We start from the raw sequence: 25,906 nt of genomic DNA on the forward strand, positions 1-25,906 counted from the left end.
AGGGAAGGGGAGGGAAGGGAAGGGGAGGGAAGGGGAGGGAAGGGAAGGAAGGGAGAGGAAACTCATAGGGAGCACTTCTAGAAGCAGGTTGGTCTGACAGCATGGAACAGACCACGTCTAAGGGCCTGATGGCCAGCTGAGGTCCTGTCACTAGTTATAAGCAGGTACTCGGGTTCCCTGGATCTCGGTTTTCTTAACTGCCAACTGTAGCTAAAGATTGGGAACAATAAAAGTGCGTGCTTTATACTATTTTTTCTTCAAGTGAAAACAGAGTTGGAAATATTTGATAAGCTAAATTGTGTGTTGTTATCATTAAATATATCTTGTACCCTGAAATCATATACATTCTATGTAAGTTCAAGTTATCAAACCACATGCATTATCTTCTTCAGAGAAATCATGAATTTTTTTTTTACCATTTAATAGGCCAAAATCTTTATGGGAAATATTTTTTAAAAATAAGACTTATTGTCAGCCTGAGTACAGAGCAAGTGCCAGGAAAGCCAGGGATATACAGAGAAACCCTGTCTCCAAAAACAGAAAGAGAAGAGAAGAGAAGAGAAGAGAAGAGAAGAGAAGAGAAGAGAAGAGAAGCTCCTTTTTTAACTTTGTATATATGGGTGTTTTGCCTGTAGATATATCTGTGCACTGCATACATGTCTGGTCCCCATGGAGGTCAGATGAGTGTCAGATCACCCGTCTAGAGTTACAGACAGATGTGGGCAGCCATGTGGGTGCTGGGACCTGAATCTGGATCCTCTTAACCACTGAGCCATCTCTCCAGTCCCCAGAATTATTTTTGTTAATGTCCAGATGAGACGATTCCACCTGCTAAAACTTGTTTACTTCTTGACTATAATTATAAATAGACGTGAAAAATGTTTTCAATGAATTGCAAAATTATATTTTGGTTCTGTAAATGAAGGAAGGCTAACAGAAAAGAGGAGTCAGAACAAAGACAGCAAGAAAGAAGGGCAGGGTGGCAGTGTACACACACGGAACCACTGTGACAGAAATGCCAACAGACGCACTGTGAGAAAATCTTCAGGAGGGAGAGAGACAAGCAGGCACACAGCAGCCGCGACCCGGGACACACTCATCTTTCCTCTTTTAGGACTCGGCTCATCTACCGATCTTCGGGACAAATGAGAGTGCTGGTGGCTGATGCTTGCCCAAATAAGAGAAAGAACCGGGATGAAGGCGAGATTTAAACTACTGATTAAATACTGCCCACCCCAGTTATGGGTACTGAAAGCAAACAGAACAAAAGCAATGCAAGAGCATGCAGGGGAATTTTCAGAAATAACTGGAATATAACCAACCATTTAAAAACAGGTTTTACAGAAAAGCACAGGCTTAGTATATGTAAGCTTATGTTGGGAGAAATGTATGTCACCACAAACATTTTGGTGTTCACAAATTAAAAGTATTTGAAAAGACCACTGAAGTATGCTAAGAATTTTAGGAGTTCTCAGCATGACTTTTTCAGATATGGTAAATCTAAATTAAAATTTTTCTTGTATTACTGAAATAATTTCTCACCCCTAAATGCTAGCAATCTATAGGAATGTCTTAAAGAAGCAGCCAGAGGTGGAGGAGATGGCTCAGTGGGGAGGGGACTTGCTGCTCAGTCATGGGGACCTCAGTTGGGATCCCCAGTAGCTACATCTGTAACCTCAGCATGGGGAGGGGGACCCCGGCCTTGGTGAGGGGGACCTGGGAACTCACAGGGACCAGGTGGAGAATGATGGCAGAGGACACACAGGGCCCTGGACTTCTGTGTGTGCCAGCACACACATGGAAACACTAGCTTACTCGGGGCTGCCTTGGAAATCACTCTAGAAGTGAGAGGAGGAAGAAGTGTCCAAATTCTGTTATGGGTTAGTCACTGACTCATTCTGCTTAAAAATATTTTATATCTGATTGTTCCTACAGCTTTCCCCAAGATCTTGTTAAGAAAAACATTATGCCAGGCATGGTGGCGCACGTCTTTAATCCCAGCACTCGGGAGGCAGAGGCAGGCGGATTTGTGAGTTCTGGTCTACAAGGTAAGTTCCAGGACAGCCAGGGCTATACAGAGAAACCCTGTCTTGAAAAAAACCAAAACCAAAACCAAAAACATTACACTGGAAGGAGCAAGAACTTCTTGGTGCTGTAGACAGAAACCAGACTTTTGCAGGCTCTATCAGCACTGCACTGTCACTGAGCCTCACAGCCCAACAAACAGCTGTAATTGGATTTAGAAATTAAGCTTGTAAAGATATTTAAGGTTTTATAAGTGTGTCTATACACATCAACATTCATCCAGATATTTTAATTAAAAGATTATATAGATATGTCAGACCCATAATGAATACAGAAACATATATTCATATCTTTATTATATCATATATTTATTATATTAAGATATCAATATGTTAATATAACATATGATATTAATGTATAAATTATTTTATATATTATATAAATATACTTATATGTTTACAGTATATATTATGGTTATATGAGCTGTTAAATATACATATATTTATATAATATATGTATAAAATATATAATAAATATATTTATATAATATATAATAAGATATTTATAAAATGAATAATAAACATATTACTGTATATTTATCTGTATGTGTTATGGGTGTTTTGCCTACATGTATGTCTGTACCACATGTATGCCTGGTTCACACAGACAACAAAAGGGACATAGGATTCCTTGGAACTGGACTTAGACTATTATGAGCCACCATGTGGGTGCTGGGAATTGAACACAGGTCCTTTGGAAGAGCAGGTAGTACTCTTAATTACTGAGCTATTTCTCCAGCTCCATTTTTAAACAAGAGAAAAAGGGGAATAGTTTCTTATTAATATAACGTGGACTCTTTAGATGAAAGCCTACTGAAAAACATATTAAAAATCTAAACAATCTATTGTTAATGTAAATGAAGGTTTATATACACTAATTCAAACACATTAATTTCTAACATAAAATTCCATTTGCTTCCTTTTTGAATGCAATTGTGCCACCCTTAAAGTAGCAGTTCTCAAACTGTGGGTTGTGACCCTTTCACGGGGGTCACCTAAGACCATCAGAAAACACAGATATTTACATTATGATTCATAACAGTAGCAAAATTACAGTTATTAAGTAGCAACACAAATAATTTCATGGCTGGGGGTCACCACAACATGAGGGGATGGGTCATAGCATTAGGAAAGTTGAGAACCATTGCTATAAAGAAATAAGATATAGAACTTACAAGTTCTCCCTCTCTCTCTCTCTTTTTCCCCCTCCCTCCCTCCCTCCCTCCCTCCCTCCCTTTGTCTCTCTGTCTCTGTCTCTGTCTCTTCCTCCCTCTCTCTCTCTCTGACTCTCTCTCTCATTCTGTGTGTGTGTGTACACTTGATACGTGTCTGGAGGTCAGAGGACCTCTGATAGGACTTGGCTCTCTCTAGTGTGTGAGTCCTGGAGACTGACCGTATCACATGCTAACATTCAGCACCACCTCACTGGTCCCTTTACTTTCCTAAGAAAGGAAGTAACAACCCCTTGAAAGAGGTGCCTTCCAAAAGAATGAGTGTCAGAGCCATGCAATAAAAAGCCTCAATTAGAAACATTAAAAAGTAATTCTTACCTTACCAAGGTTTTCTTGTTCAGTAATATTTTTGGTATACTGTTCCCTAGAGAGCCAACAGAATATTCAATCTTAGCTTTAATGATTTCATCACACAACAAAATTATAAATCAGCACATTTATATACATTTACAGTTTGCGGCAGAATGAGAAAGGAACTCATCAGACACTTCGTTTTTCTTCATGTTTAAATTACTGTTCCAGTAAACAGTCATTTAAAAGGGGGAAAGGGCAAAGCCTTATATAGGAAATTAAGTTAAGAAAATTAAGACATATTACTAGTTCTGATTATCTACCCTTAAAATTGACAACCCGTGTGCTTAAATTACACATTGCTTTTTAGAGTCTATTAACTAAATAAGTGTCTGACTCTACCTCCGCTTCCAGGAAATCAGCCTGAAGAACAACTCCACAACTTAAGAAACATAAGAGCAAATACTACTTATTTCACCAATGTATAGAATACTGAAAGCTGGAAGACTAAATGCATATAGATGGGGAAATGCTTATGCAGATTATAGTAATCTATTGAAAGGAGTAACACAGAGTTGTGAAAAATGGGGTAAACCTATACATACTGAAGTGGAAAAAACTCTAAATGAATATTAAGATAATTTAATATTGGGGCTGGAGAGATGGCTCAGAGGTTAAGAACAGTGATTGCTCTTCTAGAGGTCCTGAGTTCAATTCCCAGTAACCACATGGTGGCTCACAACCATTTGTAATGGGATCTGATGCCTTCTGGTGTGTTCTGGTGTGTCTGAAGACAGCTATGTTGTACCTATATGCACAAAATAAATAAATCTAATAAAAAAGTTTAACAAAAGGTAATTTAATATTATTTTTGTCTACACACATGTATGTATACATATATTTCCCATGTATTGGCTAACATGCACACATAAGTGCAGATATATTAGCATTTTCATGGCTGAATTGCAACAGTGTACACTGAAGCATTAATAGTAGACTGTTAAAGCATGAACCATGACAATATGGCCTACATCTTTAAAACATTTTTATTTTATTTCATAGGTTTGGGTATTTTGTCTGCATAGGGGTCACCACAAGGTGAGGAACTGTATTAGGGTTGCAGCATTAGAAGGGTGGAGAACCACTGCTCTAAGCCATCTCTCCAGTCATCTTCCACCCACCATCTCCTTCCCCTGCCCTTTTTGAAAGATCTCACAGAGCCCAGTATAGTCTCACACTTAGCTGGCCTTGAATTACTGGTCCACCTGCCTTCACCTCTCAAGTGCTGGAGTTTACAGTGGTGTGCCACCACACACTAGGTCCTTTCCTTTGCTTTTCTTCCTTTTCCTTTCCTCTCCTTTCCCCTTTCCTCTTCCCTCACCTCCCCTCTATTCTTCCCTCCCTTTCCCCCTCTTTTTTTCATTCTTTCTTCCTTTCTTTCAACAGGGTCTTACTAGGTATCTGGCTGGTTTTGAATTCACCTAAGTAGACCAGGCTGGACTTGAGCCCACAGCGATCTGTCTGCTTTGTCTCCTGAGTGCTGGAAATACACACACACACACACACACACACACACTAGCCCAGGCCAGCCCTAAACCCAGGATCCTCTAATCTCAGCCTCCCAGTGACCCTTGATTTCTAATCTCAGCCTCCCAGTGACCCCCGATCCTCTAGTCTCAGTCTCCCAGTGACCCCCAATCCTCTAGTCTCAGTCTCCCAGTGACCCCCAATCCTCTAGTCTCAGCCTCCCAGTGCTGCGGTTACAGGTATCTGCCGCTATGCTCACCACGGTTTGTCTGGAAAGCACTGAATTTCTACTTATAATGATTACTTTTTGGTTTTACAGATAATTTTTTTTTTTTTTTTTTTTTTTTTTTTTTGGTTTTTGGCTTTTCGAGACAGGGTTTCTCTGTGTAGCCCTGGCTGTCCTGGAACTCACTTTGTAGACCAAGCTGGCCTTGAACTCAGAAATCCGCCTGCCTCTGCCTCCCAAGGGCTGGGATTAAAGGCGTGCACCACCATCCCCAGCTTTTTTTTTTTTTTTTTTTTCTCAGATAATTTTTATGAGCTAAAAGCTCATTTAAAGTGAAAAATTCAAAGTATTGAAAAATTACAGTACAATGATATTTTAATGCTGTGTAAGGTAGGTGACATATTAAGGTCAAAGGATTAAGGAACAGATGGAAGTGTCCAGAGTAGTTTGTGCCAATCTGACACAAGATAGTCATTTAGGAAAAAGGACTCTCAACTGAGAAAATGCCTCCATAAGATCCAGCCACAGGCAAGCCAGGAATACATTTTCTTAATCAGCAATGCGTGTAAGAGGGCCCTGCTCAGTGCAGTGGTGCTGCTCCAGGGCTGTCAGTCCTGGGTGCTCTACAAACTCAGGCTGAGCAAGCTATGAGGAGCACGCCAGTGAGCAGCCGTCCTCCACAGCTCTGCACCAGCTCCTGCCTCCAGCTTTCCCCCTAATTGAATTTCTGCCCTGACTTCCCAACACCTATAAGCTGAAATCAACTGACTTTGGTTGATGGTATCTTATCACAGCAATAGAGACCTTAACCATACAAGAAACATGGGAGGAGTCTTTACACTCTGTATATTTGTTTGTTTGTTTAGGTTTTTTCTGTGTAACAGGGTTACAGATGTTACACAGGGTTTTTCTGTGTAACATCTCTGGCCTCAAACCCACAGAGACCTACCTGCTTCTGCCTCCCAAGAGCTGTGATTAAACACATGTGTCACCATGCCTGGCTAGCTCTTATATTTCAATGCAAATATGTTTTATTTTTCTGTGCAAACTTAGATTGTCCTATTAGAAGAATTTAGCAAGATAAGATGAGAAACCCAGCAGCACAAGCAGAGCCAGGCCATGCCCCTGCAGCGGGAGGCATGAGGGAGGTGGATCTCTGTTTGAGGCTAGCCTGGTCTACAGAGTGGATGCCAGGATAGCCAGGGCTACAGAGTGAGACTCTGTCTTGAGAAAAAGAAAAGGAGAACCCTAAAGTTTACGTTGTGTAAACGAAGCTAAATGAGGACTTTTATAGTTAATGTTTAAGAGTATGTACTAAAGTCTCTCTATTTATAGGACATCTCCGGGCTGCCTCGCCTGCCAGCACACTACAGACTCTGCAACAGACAGCTTCTACAACAGACAAGTTCCCAGGCTCCTTCTGGTAACACTAATGCAAGCACGGTCCCTCAAAAATCTCAAGTGCAGGCTCAGACAAATGACTCCTCCCTTTAGTGTTCTTGCTGGAGAGTAAGAAGAAGACATAGCTGTGATGGTGAGTGAGGAAGGATAAGCTTCCACAACTGCATTTTATTACAACTTGCAAATATTTTACAAATTTATTATTTTAAGGCAAGAGTTGATTCAAGTTGATTTAAGGCAAGACTACAACACAGTTGAGACTACAAATAAACTCCCCATTCAAGGACTAAGCAGTGTTTACATACAGTTCTCATTTCAGAGGCTGGCATACCGCAGTCACATGCTTCTAGTTAAAAGGCAGCTGCCACACTGCACTATTAGCAGGTAGATGACCAGAGTCCCAGCCATGTGTGCTTAACGAGATGACATTAAAACGCTAATGCTTACAGAGAGCAAATATAAAAGCACACATATTCCTGGGGCTTGGAGGTGGGACTAATGATTCATGTAATGTGAAAGGCTTTGGAACCAGGCAGTGGTGATGGCTCAGCACAGTGAATGTAATCAGGGCCACTAATCGCATGCTTACAAGTGGCTAAGGTGACACATTTTATATTTGCTACATGAAAAAAAAGCAAGCAAGCAGCACAATTATATGTACTCCTACCCTGTTAGGAGGGTTAGACTATCCTAAGATTCAGTGTTCAACAGCAGCTTAGCATCTGAAAGCTGAAATATTCTCTATGTTCCTATCTTACTTACAAATCTTGTATAGTTAAAGAGAAAGAATCATTCATATAAGAATAAAAATCACTTGCCTAATTGCTTTCCTCTTCTCTTGCTGATCAGAAGAGACATATGCCTTCATCTCATCAGTAGCTCGACGAAGCTCAACTTCTAGGTTCTACGTAAAAACAAGTGTCAGGACGTTGTTAATATTGAGAGGGAGGTCTCAGATGGGGCCTAAAAATGGTTCAGTGGGTAAAGGCCAGAGCCGTCAAGTCTGACAACCTGCGCTCCATCCCAGTGCCCACACAGTAGAAAGAGAATGCTGAGTCCTGTAAGTTGCTCTCTGATCTCCTCACATGCACCAGGGCACATGATGTATATGTTCACAAACATACACAATCAATAAAATCATTTTTAGGACAGTTATGGTGGTGCACATCTTTGATCCCAGCCCTCAGGAAGCAGAGGCAGGAGGATCTCTGTGAGTCTGAGGCCAGCCTGGTCTATGTAGCAAGCTTCAGAACAGCCAGGACTACAGAGAGACCTTGTCTCAAAACACAAACAAACAAAAGAAAAAAACTTAACCTTTTTCAAGAAAGCCTCTGAGCCCACTCTTTGCCTACCTTAATCATGCAGTTTGTATAGTGGTATTTACTTTCTTCTTGAAGACATTCCTCACGAAGTCCTCGCACTTCCTACAGTATATAATGTTACAGGGGCAACACATGATTGAAAGAACAAAAGACCCATTGCTTTAGATGAGCAGCAGAAGAGCAAGCATCAGAACCAGCTCCTCAGTACAAGCTGCTTTACGATGACTGTGCAGGCTGCACCGCTGGTGCTGAGACTAGTCCTAGTGCCTTTTAACCTCAGGAGCACTTACTCATTTATTAAGTCCTACTGTGTGTCTAGCACTCTTGTAAGAATTAGGGACATAGCAGTGAGGAAGAAATGGGGTTCTTCCTCTCATAGACAAGGAAACAGGAATGAAGAGTGGTCCCCATGGGTGCAGGTTCATGTGGACACCTCAGCCCTGGGGAGATGGTACTGTAAGGTGTGTCAGCCCGTGGCGGGGAGTGGGAATCTCTAGGTAGAAGGGTCAGTAGGAGCTGACTTTCAGGCTGAGATCTCTGTGCTGAGGATAAGAGGGAAGAAGACATTGAGTGTCCCAGGCAGACAGGAGCACACACAGTAACCTGGAAGTAGAATGGAGCTTGGCCAGTTTGGAGTTAAGACACAAGGCCACCATGCTGGACAAGGAGGAGGACTACAGGACACAGATATGACCTTGACCAGCAGCAGGAACCCCATACAACATAACCTGAAGGTTAGGTTTACTTCAAGTGTACTGGGAAGCCAATGGAGGGTGGCTTACATATGATATCACATCTGCTCTAGGAGATGACCTTAGGCATTGGCCATACAGATTGAAAAATTCAAGTTTAAAGAAATAGAATTTCTGGTCCCGTGGAGGCATACTAGGAGGCAGCAGTAAGGTGTAAGAACGCCATGACTCAGGGGGTGAAAATGTGCACACGTGGGCAGCTTTGGCTGCACTGTTAAAACAGAAGCCCTCTTCTTACCTGCTCTAATTTGGACCGGTTGCTTTCAAGGCCTGCTGCACAGCTATCATACTGGGCTTTCTTCTCATCACACTCCTGGGTTAGTTCCTAGTTTGAAAAGGGCAGATGATTAAGTGGAAAACAAAGGCAGAAACCATGCCTCGGAAACAATGCTTGTCCTTGTCAGTCCTGTAACTTAACTCTAAGCTCCCTGGCATGCTGACGAGTTCTTTATACAACAACTGGACAGTCAAGAATTATGACAGGCGGAGGTGCTGATAAGAACAATGGCTGCCGTGTACTGATCTGTGTGCCAGGCTCTGGCTTATGACCTGGGATACAACAGTGAACAAACAGCACGCCCCTCAGTGATGCCTAGAGCCACGGGCTGCAGTGTGATCTGTGCAGGAGCACACAGGACTTTCAAACCTAATCTAGGCTTGGGGATCAGTGGAGACAACATCTTGGAGAAACCAATATCTAAACCGAGAATGAGGCATTAGTAAGAATAATTAGGAGAAGGTGAGCAAGGGAAAGGAGATGCTTTTTTTTTTTTTTTTAAGGAACACTGTGTGTAAAGGATTGGAAACAAGGGAGAACAAAAATTCAGGGATGTGTGAATAGTGTCCATTTTTGGACTGAATCTGAGAACAGGGAGAGAAGAGGAGGAAGATGTATGTGGGCTGTGATAAGAACTCTGAATCCTATTAGAACCCTGGACAGTAATTAAATCTTCAATACTGAAGGAGGTGCTGACTGTCACCTCCACATAAAGCTTAAAGAACATGCAGAAAGGTCAGTGCCTTGCTGAGATTATACTGCTATGAAGGGCAGAGGCAGGGTGAATTCAAGCTCTTTTAGTAGTTTGAACATTTATTTAGATATTTTGAAGGAGATAATCTGAAAATCTCTAGCAAATACACAGAGATGATTAGTATCTGCAAATGCTTGCTAAGGAGAAGCAAATGTCTCTTAAAATCCAAGGCTGAACTGAATTGCCAAGGAGTTAGAACCATCAGTCTTGGGAACCAGAGACTGGCAGTGCTATCTTGGGGAAAGGAGGTTGTACTGCAGAGGGATGATACCAGCCACAGGGTAGGAGAAAGCACTGGGAACACCAGGGTGAGGAGGTGGAACTGAGGACCCTATAGTAGACCCAAGCTGCTCGCAGTGTGGAAACTTCCAAAGGGTTAAGAAGGAAGAGTTATGATTAGCCTGAAGACAACCGTGGTTAGCCATAGCATCCCTGGACACCGGGCACACACTGAGCATCCCTGGACACACGGGCACACACTGAGCATCCCTGGACACACGGGCACACATTGAGCATCCCTGGACACACGGGGCACATGCTGAGACCTTGCAGGCCTGAGTCCTGCTGCCTGTGATGTCTCTGTGGATTGGGACTGCATATGGCTGGTGTAACTAGAACAGCGAAAGCTGCAGAGAGGAGCCGCCACTCCATGGGTCACACTGAGCTAAAGCAGAAGACAGGGAGGTGGCTTGGGGGGGGGTAATGGATTTGTCAACAAGCCTAATATCCAAGTTCAACCCCTGGGAGCCACACACAGGGAAAAAGCTGACTCTCACAGTTGACCTCTGACATCTGTGCATGTACACAGACACACAGACACACTCCACAAAATAAATAAATGAATGTAGCAATCCTATGTCTCTAAGTGGAGAAAGAAAGCAGTTGTGTGTACTTAGACAGCTTACAGGACCTAAGTTCAGATCTCAGCACCTACACTGGGCAGCTCACAACCATCTACAATCCAGATCCAGAGGATTCAAGGATTTCTTCTAGCTCTCATTGTTGTCCCACTCCTGCTGCATACACACACACACACACACACACACACACACACACACTCACACACAACTAAATAATAATAATAACAACAATAATAACAACAACAATAATAATAATACGTCTTTACTGTGTGTCTTTAACCCCAGCACTCAGGAGGTAGAAGCAGAGGCTGGTTAATTTCTGTAAATTCAAAGCCAGCCTGGTCTACATAGTGAGTTTCAGGCCAGCCAGGGCTATACAATTAGACTCTGCCAATAAGTAAACAAGTAAATAAATAGACATACAGACAAATAAACAAATAAAATCTATTTACTAACTCCCATAAAACTTCTGGAAAATATTTAAGGCCCTATTAAGTTATATTCTCTTTCTCTGATGAAGGAGCAGACAGGAAAAATAGTATCTTTGAGACAAGGCCTCAGGTAGGCTTTTCCGGGCTTTGAACTGTTTTTTTTTTTTTTTTTTTTTTTTTTTTTTTTTTTTTTTTGGTTTTTTTTTTTTTTTTGAGACAGGGTCTCTGTATAAGTGTTCTGGCTGTTCTGGAACTGACTATGTAGACCAGGCTAGCTTTGAACTCACAGAGATCCTCCTGCCTCTGTCTCCTGAGTGCTGGGATAAAGGCGCATAGCCCCACGCTCAGCTGAACTTGTTCTCTCTGATGAAGATCCCTTTGGGTTTAGCAGAGAAGCATCGAGACAGCGCCTTAGCAACACTGCTTGCTCACTCACAAGTTGGGCAGAGCCACAGAACAAAGGCGATTTCTTACTTTTATAAACTTAAAAAGAGATTTATGCTGGGCATGGTGGCACATACCTTTAATTCCAACTCTTTGGGACTGGGGCAGGCTGAGCTCTACAAGTTCAAGGCCAGCCAGGACTACACAGTGAGATCTTCACTTAAAACAAACTGAAACAAAAACAAAATAAAAAGGCACAGCCTCAAAGGCTGCAGGATTCCCTTAGCTCCTGAGTTCTGGGCAACGACAATCTGAATGTAAACAATGGGTGTTAGGACTGGGGTGTAGTTTACCAGCACAAGTGTCAAATGTGGGACTCCATCTGCAACATCAGAAAAGTAAAACAAAACAAAACATACAAAAACCTCTGAAAGGCTAGGGAATAGTTTAGTGGCAGGCCTAGTTTAGTGCTTGTCTAGCATGTGAAAGGCCCTGGATTCCATCTCTAACACCACAAAACACACAAATAAATCAAGGGCAACAGAGAAGTTAGTAGTCAACACTGGTATAACAGGACTAGAAAGGCCATCATGTGGTTGGAGGCATAACTAATTCCCACAGGAGGAGGAGGGGACCATGATACGGGGGAAAAAGAAACTGTGGTAAAAAGACTTGAAGGTGGCAGGAATAGAGAAAGATCCCCAAAGATTCAGGGGTCACATTACATTACTAGTGCAGTGTTAGAGACACTTGCTCTGCCGTCTGCCACTATACAATCTTAGACAAGTCACTAGTCTCTATGCCTGCCTGCCTGCCTCCCTCCCCACCTCTGTTCCTTTCTTTCTCTTCATAAAGGAAGTTCCTCTCTCTTTGGATTGTTTGTCAGGTCCAATGAGAAATGTCAGAGTACAAGGTACATAGCTAGTGCTTAATAAATATTGTTAATACCAAATTTACCATCACTACCTATAAGTCCCCATTGCTAACACTCGTACAGCTTTTCTGGTTTCATAGCATCCCTCTGGCCTATTCCACAATATACTAAGTAATACATACATTACTTGCTCTTTAGATATGATTTCTTTTATCTTGCTTGAATTTCCTTATGTCCTGCTACCATACCGCTTAGAGCATAAACCTGAGAGAGCAGGGCTGTCTCTTCCATCTCCTCTGTGATGGCAGCAGTGTGTAATGAGACAGTCTGAGATAAGGCAACTTAGGCCGGACATGCAGACATGGTAGCATTCACCTTTAATCCTAGCACTTGGAAGAGGTACATGGATCTCTTTAAATCCAAGGCCAACATGGTGTAAACATAGTGTTCCAGGACAGCCAGAGCTCTGTAAAATGGGTGGGGGGAGGAATTTGCAGGCTAAAGTAAGACCCTTACTTGAGTCTCCCATTTGTCTGTCTGGATAAGCTTCTAAACCTATCTCAGACTGTGTGGCACTTTCTATAAAAAGGAAATGATGTCTATAACTGACTTCAAAGTCTATGTGATTTTCTACTCTGGAGCTAACTCTGACAGATGGTGTTCATGTAGAACTGGGTTTCTAGTTCCGTCCTCAGGCACAGGCAAGATGGCTCACACTCACACTTACAATTACTCCAGAGACTGATGAAGCAGCAACACTACTGCCAAATGCTAGCGGCTGGCCGCTGGCTCCTGCAGGGCACTTACCTCTGACAGTTCTCCTTTAAAGCCGTGGTTACAACTAGCTTCCAAGTAACGGCACTTGTGCTTAGCCTACTGCCGTTTGCCCGCTGTGCCTGCCAGAACAGTAAGCCCATCCATCTAAGGCTGCCTTGCTAGTCCTTGGATACTTTGCCTCACTTGGCCACACAAGAATAAGATTTAGTATTTACAGCACTCAAATGCAAATGATTTTTACAAATTTCATCTGGCTGCATTTTGCATTTCAGTTTGAATTCCTTCTTCCCAGCCCTCACTGACTTGTGGGCCCCACCATCACTGCCTTGTGCTGTGTCAGCTCAGTACTAATTTCCTTTCCATTATCTCCCTTAAAAAATACTTAAGAGTCCACCTAAGCAAGACAGCAAAAACATCAAACTTACTTGACATTTCTGACGCAACTGCCGTAGTTCTTTTATAACTGGGGCTAAAGCTGACTTCTTTTCTGATACCAAGGAATTCAGTTTTTTCACCTGTCATTTAAAGCAAAAGACATGTCATTTAAAAAAATGAAAAAAGTGCTGCATACATAAAAATACTACTGCAGTCAAGTAAAGACTTAAAGAAATAAAACCTTTAATTACTTTAGTGCCAAATAGTAGGAAAGAGATTGAATAGATGTTAGTTTCATTTTTTCTTATTTTTGAGGGGAATACAGGGTCTCACTATGTAGCTCTGGCTGTCCTCAAACTCACAGAGATTTGCCTGTCTCTGCTTCACGAGTGCTAGGATTATAGATGTGTGCACGAGGCCTGGTTAATAGATGTTAACTCCTTAGCAAAGTGCAGGGCCACTTATTGGTTCTAAATGCCAGTTATCATGACCGCACACCATGCTAAGAAGGTGTCTGCAATCTAACACTGAAGCACAAAGCAACTACAAATTACCTGTGTGCCATTATAATGTTATTGTCTATGAGACATGTACAACTCAGGAGGTCACATAAATGAACACAATATGCACGGGTGATTTTCAATATATGTAATGTGAATAACCTGACAGAAGAGGGGTCCTGGAGGCGTCCTCTATGCTAAACACTAAGCATTTTTAGAAACTAGATTTGGGCGAAATCCAGAAAGTTTGTAGAATACATTCTGGAAAGTCTCTGAGTTTGGGGATGCAACTATCTACCAATAAATAAGAAAACATTTTAATATCATGCTTGATGAAAATGTCCCAGTGTATTTGGGTGATAGCAACCCTGAATCTGGAATATCAAAGACATACACAAAGATGAAATAATTCTAGTTCTTATTTTTTTTTTTTTTGGTTTTTCGAGACAGGGTTTCTCTGTGTAGCCCTGGCTGTCCTGGCACTCACTTTGTAGACCAGGCTGGCCTCGAACTCAGAAATCCGCCTGCCTCTGCCTCCCGAGTGCTGGGATTAAAGGCGTGCGCCACCACGCCCGGCTTCTAGTTCTTATTTTTAATATAGATATTTCTTTAATGTTACATTAAGATACAAAATAAGCACTGTTTTAAGCTGAACATTACAATGGAACAACTCCTTGATAAAAAAACACCACATAGATGTAAGAATGCGGGAGAGTAAAGTCTTGAGCACGTGTGCTGCTGTCGGTGTGAGTGGAGCCTGAGTCCTGAGGGTGAGATAAGGCCTTCTCTAGGCAAATCCTTCCTCTGGCCTGAGTGTGCAAATTGACAGTGTGCAGAAAATGTCCACCATAGCTTCCCCCGTAGAGTTTACAGCCTGAAAATTGCTACCCTACAGAGACTGCTCCTAAAAAGACTAGCTAAGCCCCCTCCTTGTTCCTCTGTGCATAGTAAACAGCTAAGTGGGTATGCAGTGGCAGCTTCTTAGAGCCTGGACCACCTGATCCCCGCTTTTCTATTTATGTGTCTGTGTGTCTGTCCTTTGTTCCTTCCCTTGCTGCCCCAGGAGGTCAACCCTGGTACCATACAAGCATGTATGGCAAAAGAATAGAAAGTAAGCATTGTATAGAGATGAATATTTGAATGTTTAACTGAAAATTAAACATACACACACACACAGTAAGTCAACAAGCAAGCAGGAGAGAGGCGCCATTACCATCTCTGACATGTCGTCCAGGGTCCGGCCTTTCATCTCGTCAACCTCGCTCTTCAGGGCTGACACTCTCTCAAGTTCCTCTTGGGTGTAACTGTATCCAGATATCCCCTTCTTTTCTTCAATAGTTCGCTATAAGAAATGAATAGGCCATGAGTATTGGCATCTTCTTCCCATAAGAAATACTTCCTATTTCTGTTGAAAAGTTGTGAATACCATAAAGTCATTCAGAAACGGACAATCTGCATTTACTTCAATTATTATTTCATCCAGAAACAGGACTTTATACACTATAAACCTGTATTCAAAGTTGCCATACTGTCTTGAGATGCAGAGGAAGTGTATCCAAGTTCAGATCTTCAAATAATGGCACATACTTAGCATAGACTATAAAACACACAATGCACCCAATAGCTATGTGGAGAATGCACACACTCATAAGTGATAGTGAACTCATCCACTTATCTGCTGCCTCGTATGCACTAGCTTTTCTGAGCACAGTTCTAGCCACTAGTACGCAGGGTGAGCATAATAAAGGAGGGGGTTCTTTCTAAAACTAGCTTATTTCTAGTAGGAAACATACACAATAAAAAACCAAGTAAGTAGAATACACTTAAGGTGAGAACATATTTGCTGAAGAAAGTATATGACATAGGAGCAAAGCTCTGCTGGGCATATGGAAGTTGGACCCAGCAATGGAGCAGCAAACTTAGACTGGAAGAAAACACACAAGTGCAACATCCTGGACAACAAGTGGAACAATGCGAGTGTGGATGCACACGTGTGTGAGGCTGCACATGTGTGCAGAGGCAGACCCCCGTGTCTTCGCAGTCACTCCCTCCCATGTTTTTTGAGACAGTGTCTGGAGCTCACTAAGTCTCTGCATCTGGGGCCAGGCTTATACTGGTGTGCTTCTCTTTGCTATGGTGTTAAGGACTGAGCTCAGGTCCTCCTTCCTACATGGCAGGCACGGACTGCTATTAAAAATGTTTCAGGGAAGAGAGAATGGGCAGCTACGTTAAATGCTGCTAAAAGGCTGAATAAGAAAAGAACTCAAGCTGGGTGGTGGTGTATGTCTTTGATCCCAGCACTCAGAGGCAGAGGCCAGCCTGGTCTACAGAGCAAGTCCTAGGATGGCCCAGGCAACACAGAGAAACCCTGTCTCAAAACACCAGAGGAGGGGAGAGAAGGGCCAGGGGAAGAGAGAGGGAGACAAATACTTAAAATTGAAGGCACTTGTGATCTAATGAGAAGTTTCTGTGCAATGTCAAGTTTTAAAACCTTATTGGAAGCCAGGCATAGTGGCACATGACTGTAATCCCAGCACTCAGAAGACTAAGGCAGGAAGGAGATCATGACTTCAAAGCCAGCTCCGACTACACAGTGAGCTTCAGGGCAGCCGAGCCCACACAGTAAGACCCTATCTCAAAGAAAAATAAAAAAGTATCATTGAAGAATATTCCAAAGGGTTGGATTTCTGGGCTACCAATAGGACTAGCGTAAAAAGAGAAGAAGGAATCAGGGAGAATTAGCATACAGTTCTGCAAGCAGCCTCATCTGTGGGCGACAATCCAAGTCCTCAGCTGTGCACTGAGGAGGAAGACATGCAGACACTGAGCGGGACTGGGATGTGACCACGTAAGAGACAGACACAGATTTCAGCATTTCCATGGTACTATGACACAGAGGTAGAACTCAACACCTGTCAACATATAGGTGGCCTGGTAAATGCCCTGGCTTCCAGCTAATGCCTCAGAGGGCTGCATCTTAGAGATTATAGGGATAACCTAACAGCCAGACCCAGGCCCAATAGTAACAACCAATTCCGAGGAATAAAGTCTCTGCTTGTGGTATAAGGACTGTCCTTATGAGTAAATAAAAATTAGAAGAATATCAGCTCTAACATTACCCATCAATTGGATTAAAGAAATCTTCAGGAAAAAAAGTTAAATCTTTCTTTGGAAGGTAGTTAATATAGTTAGGGCCACAAATCTATAATTACACATAATTTCTGACATCCAATAAATATTATAGATAAAGAAACAGGACCAAGCCCCAAAAACGAGAAAAAAAAAATAGAGAAGAGAAATGGGTGTCTGTATAAACTTAGTAGACAGGAACTTTGAAACCACAAACTAGGATCTATAAAACAGAATAAACAGGAAATTCAAAGATGGAAAAACAATATAACTGAGATTAAGAACTTTATAAATGTTTTAAACATAAAACTGGCATACATACATCAACAACACACACACACAAACTAATGAACTAGAAGGCCGAAAAACAGGCCTAGAAACATGGCTCAGTTAAGAGCATTTGTTGCCCTTACAGAGGAAGCAGGTTTGGTCCAGCACCCACAAGGCAGCTCATAACCATTTAACTCTAGTTCTAAGATTTCCTTTCCTGACCTCCGTGAGCACCATGGACACATGGGGCACACACACATACATGCAGGATATGCTTATACATATAAAAATAAATCAATCTAAGAACAAAAGAAGGTACAAAGGACAAGACAATAAAGCAACCCAAAGTAAATCCCTGTGAAAAACAATACTGAGAAATGAAAACAAACAAAAAAACCAAAAAGTGATACACATAATTAATTAAAAACAAAACAAAACAAAAAAAAAACAGGACAATGAGGTGGCTCAGGGGAAGGACACTTGCTGCAGAGCCTGATGTGGTGAGTCTGATCCCCAGGGCCCATGTGGTGGAAGGAGAGGATAGACTCCTACAGGTAATCCTCTGACATCCACACATGCACATGAGCATAACACTAAATAAACAAGTGTAACACCAATAACAGAGGAACAGGGGCAGTGGCAGCTAGAACTAACACGGATGTCACAGGAGTCCAAGTAAGAGGGGGGAGAGACACTGACAACCCACGCAGCCACATGGAATTACAAGTCCACAGCACAAGAGGAAACTGAAAAGCCCCCAATGTTTGATTTTTAAGTCAAGGCTAAGGGATCCAAGTGGAAATTAGGAAATAGTCTAAACAATAATGCAGGTATTATTGTCAGTTTTCAAACTAGTGTCGTCAGGATCCATGTTTGGTTCACAGTAAATTTTAGTCTTAAAATCTCTACAAACAGACTGTTCATTATCACAACACTGAAAAGTTCATATTGTCGAACTGCAACATATGAAATGCCCTTGACCTCAACCAGGATTGCTGTTCACAGCAACGTCCTGATGAAATAGCTTCCCCCATGGGGAAAAGGAGGGAAAATGTCACCCCAAGAGAGCTGCAGGGACCTGGAGCTCAGAGCAGCTCAACAGTAATGCTTCAGCTATCACGTGCCAACCAAAGCACACACACAAGGAACAAGCCTGCAGGCAAACTCCACACAGCATCTTCCCTGGGCATTTCTTTCCAAAGCTCTTAGAGAGCGAGTGTGTAAGTCATGATAAATAAATGTTTTACAGTCACTCGCTTGGAATGATAATTTTACTCATATTAACTAGCTAACCAGAAGAAAAACCCATTTGGACTTCCAACTTCTATTAATAACTCCAAAGTAGGCACACATTTTTTAAAAGGCAGTGCTTACTGCTGTATTTAAAAAAAATAAATGAATCAGCTTATATGACATCTTTGTAATTAATCAAAGAAAGTTAATAATTGGATAATTTTTCCAGTGAAAACAGTGACCTCAGCAGAAAGCTCCGAGCCATAAGCAAGCCTCCTGACATCTGTATTTTAGCAGCCACGATGAGGCTGTATTACCAGTTGATGCTGAATGGTTTCCTGACGCTGCTTCAGAAGTTCTTCTGTCCTCTGCAGGAGGCCAAACTCAGCCTTAAATTCAGCTATTATCTGATGCTTCTTTTTGAAAACTGTGCTTTTGCTTCGAAGTTTACTGACGTATCGCTTGAACTGCAAAAAGAACCCAGACATTAGAAATAAACTCACTGTATTAGAAAGCCTTTCTTCTCTTTTCAGCTGTCCGTGAACCACTAATACATAAAAACTTAGCTTTCTTAGAAAACTAGTAGAGACTAATTGCTTAATATTTATGCACTTAGCATGTATGCACCATATGCAACGCAGAGACAGAGAAGTCAGGGAAGGTGTCAGACCCCTAGGAATTGGAGTTACAGATGGTTGTTGCGAGCTACCACATTGGTGATGTCAACTGAACCTGCTCTTCTCTGTTTTTTCTGATCAGGCTGTCCTAGAACTTGCTATGTAGACCAGGTTGGTCAGGTATGTGCTACCATACCCAGCTAGGAACCTGGTTCCTCTCTAAGAGCAACAAGTGCTATTAATCACTGAGCCATCTCTCCTGCCTTAAGACTAACTGCTTAATTAAACAATATATATACATCTTCATTTTTGAACTCACCTAAATATTCTGAGTCCTCATATAAAAAACTCTTCACTTTAAACTTTACAAATAAGAAATTAAAAAAAAAAACAAAACGAACAAACAAACAAAAAACCCACCCAGCCATTGAACCCACAACAGTCGGAAGGTCTAAAGCAGAAGGAAGCTGCTCTGAGCAGCTGTGGCCCTGGTCTCACCATGGAGTCTTGTGAATGACTGTGTGCTGCCAGAGTGCACTGGACTCACTGAGAACTGGAGTCAGCTGCAGGGACTACTTGCCACCTGAGAAATGCCTGTGCCTGTTTCCTTAGGAAGCATTGCGGGCACAGGATAGGGACTCATCCTAAAATGGAAGAACTTAAGAATACTGACCATTAGAGCAGGAACTCAGTCACTTATTGGGCCACTTACCTCCATGGGATAGCCAAGCTATGACTATACTACACTAACTAAAGACCTAGTATTAAGAAATACCAACTGGAGTCTGAAAAGCCAAGTGAAATCAAATATTCAAGAAAGTCGTATGATAAGCATTACTTATTACATATTACGACACTGCGGCAGAGACGACTACTCTCAACAAGGCTCTCTACTCACCAAGCTGAAAGAAATCACCCAGGTTTACAATGCTGTGAGCATTATAAAGAACTGAAGGGACCCCGAGGGCACGGAGTAGCTAAGCCTGCGCTGGGGCAAAGGTCAGAAATAGGGACGCAGGTTACAGGAGGGGGCTCATAGGGAGCTTCCCCGAATAAGTTACATTTAACCAAAAGTGAAGGCATGGAAGTGCCTTAAAGGGCAGAGAAGGAAGCCGTGACTAGCATTCCAGGAAGTAGGAGCAGCCTGTGCACAGCCTGAGACACCGGCTCCACATGAGTACTACTCAGGGTGAGAAGGAAAGGTTGGAGGTACACAAGAAACTGCTGATGAGGAACACTGACCCCCACTCCTACCGTGCCCAGGTCTTCTCCTGCTGTGGAACGTCTCTAACACAAGAGGCATTTAATTACATATAGAATTGAAAATTCCATCATAGGGACCAGGCTGCCATATGCATACCACTTCCATATAACTTCTCAGGTGGCCTGTCCCCCTCACCTGAGACAGTTACCAACCTCAGAGAATACACCGTGCTTCGTTTTGTTTTGTTTCTTGAGTTTTGGAGACAGGGTCTTACTATATAATTGCCTTTGCTGTCCTGAGCTTATGATGTAGACCAGGCTGACCTTGAATTTACAGAGATCCTCCAGTCTCTGTCCCTCCAGTGTTAGGATTAAGGGCATGAGAGCCAGCTGTATGGTGCTTCTTAAAACTAATTTTCAGCTATTGGATGGATCACAGGGCTCCCAATGGAGAAGCTAGAGAAAGTACCCAAGGAGTTAAAGGGATCTGCAACCCTATAGGGGGAACAACATGATGAACTAACCAGTACCCTGGAGCTCTTGTCTCTAGCTGCATATGTATCGAAAGATGGCCTAGTCGGCCATCACTGGAAAGAGAGGCCCATTGGACTTGCAAACTTTATATGCCCCAATACAGGGGAATGCCAGGGCCAAAAGAATGGAAATGGGTGGGTAGGGAAGTGGGGGGGGGAGTATGGGGGACTTTTGGGATAGCATTGGAAATGTAATTGAGGAAAATACATAATAAAAAAAATTGTGAAAAAAAAAAGAAAAAAAAACCTAATTTTTAGGATGGTGAGTTTCATAAATAATGTACTAAATAAAGTCATGACTATACTACTGAATAAAATCTTAGAAATGAGAGAAAGATAAAGTTCAAAGACACTATACCAATGAGGATTTTTCTTCTAAGCTGGTCCTTTGTTGTTGATAAGAAAGATACGCTATTTTTACCCAAAGAATTAGATCTCAGCAGAGGACTGATGGCACACGCCTTTAACCTGAGAATTTGGGAGGCAGAGGTAATTGGATCTCTGTGAGTTCAAGGCTAGCCTGGTCTATAGACTGAGTTCTAGCACAGCCAGGGCTACACAGAAAAACTCCATCTCGAAAAATCAAAATAAATAAATGAATGAGTAAAATAATTAATTAGATCTCAATTGAATATTTGAGATACACTAGAGGATACAGAGTATCATCAATAATTTTCAGAGCTGATAAATATTTGGGTTTCTTCAAATATTTGATTTATACATTTATTTTAATATTTCTGGTTTTTTGAGACAGGGTTTCTCTGTGTAGCCCTGCTGGCCTTGTAGACCAGGTTGATACTGAACTAGAAATCTGCCTGCCTCTGCCTCCTGAATGCTGAGATTAAAGGTGTGTGGGGTGTCACCATGCTCCACTTAAATATTTGATTTTTTAAAATTTTATTTTATGTGTATGGGTGTGTTGCCTGCATGTATGTCTGTGTACTGTGTGCTTGCCTGATGCTGGTGAAGGCTAGAAGAGAAAATTAGATTGCCTGGAAGTAGAGTTACAGATGGTTGTGACCACCATGTGGGTGCTAGGAATTGAACATGGTCCTCTGTTAGAACAGCTAGTGTTCCTAACCCCTGAGCTATCTCTTTAGCCCTACAATGTTTGATTTTATTACCATCAACCATGGTGAAAATGCTACTCATACAAACACACAGGACAAAATGGCAGCAGTATGTTTATGGCCATCTCAGAACTGTTGAAAATGTCTTAATCCTGGGCTAAAATTAATTTAACAACATTTTTCAATGAGACTCAAGAATAGCAACTCAGACAGCCATTTTTAAGATCAAATCACATAACACAATACAAACCAAAGATAGATTAATTTGATATTTACACACTGAGGAGTGATGGTGGGGAAATATGAAGTCTTTGTTTCCTATAACCAGACAACTGTGTTTCTATAACAGCATTTAATTTAATTAAATTAATTTATTTATTTGAGGCAGGGTTTCTCTGTGTAGCCTTGGCTGGCCTCTATAGATCAGGCTGGCCTTGAACTCAGAGACCCACCTGCCTCTGCCTCCTGAGTGTTGTGATTCAAGGCCACCAATGCCTGGCTATACAGCAAAAAATTTTGTATGGGCAGTAGAAACATTACAATTCTTAACAGGCCAATGATATTCAATGTGAGCTATCAGGTGATGGCATGTGTGGTGTGTGTGTGTGCATGTATGTATGTATGTGTGTGTTGTGTGTGTATGTGTGTGTGTTGTGTCAGTGTGTNTGTGTGTGAGTGGTGTGTGTGTATATATATATATATATATATATATATATATATATATATATATATCTTTAAAACTCTGTCACAGCATCCCATGGACTTGCCATCCACACTTTTAGAAAATGAGCCTTAGAGCAAGGAAGTTCAAAAATACTTTTCCTTTGTTTTCTTTGTGGATTTTTGAGATAGGGTCTCCTTATGTAGTCCAGGCTAGACTGAACCTAAACATGACACTTGGCCTTGGCCTCCTTAGTGCTGGAACTACAGGCAGGTGACAACACACTGAGTTTGATTATATGGGAGTGGGATGGGGAAGAGACAGAGACAGAGAGACAGATAGGCAGGCAGACACACAGAGAAAAAGACAGAATCAGACAGAGAGAGAGGGAAAGGGAGGGGGAAGGGAAGGAGGAGGGGGAGGGGGAGGGGGAGGGGGAGGGGAGATGATCCTTGTAGCCAGGCTAGCCTTGAACTGATCCTCGTGCCTGCACTTTCCAAGGCTAGGGTTACAAGCATGCATCACTATGACTGGCTCCCCAAATATTTCTCTATAATTAAGTTAGTCTTGCTACTCAGGAATCCAGCCCCCACACAGCAATTTTTCAATGGCTGGGTTACAAAAGCTGCTGAAAAAAAAATCTGAGCAATCCAAAGTACCCAGAGTCTAATTCTAATAACTTGCTAATTCTCCCTTTCAAGAATAAATGTGTACACCAGCTATAAGCCCAGCCTCAGAATCCCGAGTAACTATACGTTCTATTAAAAGTGTCCTGGGCAAAGAGCCCAGGATGAAATCAGCCCTGCTCATCTGGTACCCCGTGTAACATCGAGGCCAGTCTCCCTTCTCTAGCTTGGGCTCCATAACTATTTTTAAAAGCTAAAAGCCAGAGATGCTGTTGGTGGAAGAACAACCCCACGGATTACTCACCGTACTCTATGAGAACCAGTTATTATTTGGCCTTCATTGTACATTGTACCTAGGGGAGGGTACAGCGGAGTCACAATGAATCACAGTTGCATACAAAGAAGCAATAGGTGACCTTCTAAGTGCTCTGCTGCTCCTGGCTAACTAAGGAGAAGGAAACACATCACCCTCTTCTCATTCCTGGACGCTCCTAATTCCCACTTGAACTTTAGGTTATTTCTGGGCTGTTAAATACAAAGCAACACAAACACTCTGGCTCTCCAAACACTTTATTTTTTTGAGACAAGGATCTTGCTATGTAACAGAGGCCGGCCTCCAACCCCAGATCTTCTGAGTGCTGGGATTACAGCTTTGTGTCACCGTGCTACATTAAATATACACTTCTTAACTTCTATGGGATATTTTCCCCAGACATAGTCAAAAGGAACATGCATTTCTGATATTCTGCCACACTGCTCTTCAGAAGGCTATTTATAATATTTTTATAATCGATCTAAAAAGTGAACCGATTGCCCTCGTTAGCCCATACTTCTTTATTAGGAAGCTTGGCTCTCCATCATTTCTTGAGCACTGCAGAGATCTTGTGGAACAACCTGCTTGCCTCTGACTCATCTTGTCACCAGTCTGCTGTGTTTTGCTGCTGCGTCTGTAACAGTGATCCTCAAACTTTCCTGTCTCAAGAACCCTTTATATAATCTTTTCTATTTGGCTCAGGCTGGTCTTGAACTCATCACCCTCCTGTCGCATTCTTCCAAGAGCTGAGATGACAGAAATGTACCACCATACCCAGTGATCTTCTTAAAATCATCAGGGATTTCAAGATTTTATGTAGATCCTACCTATTGATGTTTACCACACTAGAAATGAAAATTAGCAATATGGTGTACCGCAAAGTCTAAAACACACAAAAAAGCAAGCACAAGCTCTTCTGGCTCCTGTAGGATGCTTGCACAGGAAGCCTCTGTAAGCTCAACTGTGTACCATGAGATGGTCAGAATAAGCTCTCCCCTCAGGCTCCTGTCTCAGAGCAGTGACAATGGTGCCTGGAAGGATGGCCAATGTCAAAGGCTCAGGAGCAAAGTGGCACGGTCAGAGTGTCCAGGCACTAAAGACAGAGGGAATCGAATAGACAGAGGAAGCCTGCAGAGGTTATAACTGAGCAGACTGGGAATGTTTATGGAAGTAAATAAGATCAGTAGGCTGGATTCCAAGGATGGAGAGTGATGGACAGAACTGAGGGGATGAAATGACAGACACAGACTAGTCAGCCGCAGGCATAGGGAGGGCTCAGTGAGAGCATGGGAAATAAACATACTAAGGTGATAACGTGACCTGTGGGGCACAAGATTGATATGTGGATGGCATGTGGAAGAAGAAGCTGGAGTAATTGGTATGTTGACTAAATTAAGCACTGCGTGAGGGGACTCATAATACAGGCATAGTGGCATACATCTGTAATTCTGACATTCAGGAGTCTGAGGGAAACAAACAAACAAACAAACAAACAAACAAACAAACCTGAATTTGAGGCCAGCCTGAGCTAGATGAACACCATTGCAAAACAAAGCACAGCAAAGCAAAACAAAAACAGACAGTAAGGATGTAGCTCAGTGCATAGGGCACTCGCCTAGCATGCATGAAACACAGGTTGATATCCAGAACTACATAAAAATAGATGCTGTAGTAGTCTGAATAATAATAGCGCCCATAGGCTCCTATCTTTGAATGCTTAGTCACTAGGGAGTGGTACTATTTGAAAGGATTATAAGGACTAGCAGATATGGCCTTGTTGGAAGAAGTCTACCACTGGGGATGGCCTTTGATGTATTATAAACCCATGCCAGGCCCAGTCAGAGTCTCTCTCTGTCTCTCTGTCTGCAGATCAGGATGTAGCTCTCAACTACTTCTCCAGCACCAGGCCTGCCATGCCTGCCACCATGTTTCCTGTCATGATGACAATGGACTAAGCCTCTGAAACTGTAGCAAGCCCTAGTTAATGTTTTCCTTTATAAGAGATGCTGTGGTCATGGTTTTTGCTTCACAGCAATAGAATCACTAGTGACTCAGACAGATGTTGTGGTATACTGCAATCAGAACATTTGGAAGATGGAGGATAAACAGTTCAAGGTCCTTTTTGACTACATGGAGAGTTCAAGGTCAGTCTAAGTTATAAGAAATTCCATCTTAAAAAAAAAC

At 42.2% G+C, this 25,906-nt stretch overlaps 1 protein-coding gene across 3 annotated transcripts in view; it reads right to left on the bottom strand.

Moving 5' to 3' along the window:
* Positions 1-25,906, bottom strand: part of Ift81 (intraflagellar transport 81) — a 73,705-nt gene that overhangs the window by 11,778 nt on the left and 36,021 nt on the right. For all 3 annotated transcript variants that reach the window (XM_021162439.2, XM_021162438.2, XM_021162437.2), the window contains exons 12-18: positions 19,017-19,166; positions 15,281-15,409; positions 13,618-13,707; positions 9,074-9,160; positions 8,114-8,185; positions 7,580-7,665; positions 3,635-3,680 (exon numbers count right to left, since the gene is read on the bottom strand). In XM_021162439.2, the coding sequence (XP_021018098.1) occupies positions 3,635-3,680; positions 7,580-7,665; positions 8,114-8,185; positions 9,074-9,160; positions 13,618-13,707; positions 15,281-15,409; positions 19,017-19,166 (660 nt within the window). The remainder of the gene's footprint in view (positions 1-3,634; positions 3,681-7,579; positions 7,666-8,113; positions 8,186-9,073; positions 9,161-13,617; positions 13,708-15,280; positions 15,410-19,016; positions 19,167-25,906) is intronic.

Source organism: Mus caroli, chromosome 5 (assembly GCF_900094665.2).
Source record: "Mus caroli chromosome 5, CAROLI_EIJ_v1.1, whole genome shotgun sequence".
Lineage (NCBI taxonomy): Eukaryota > Metazoa > Chordata > Mammalia > Rodentia > Muridae > Mus > Mus caroli.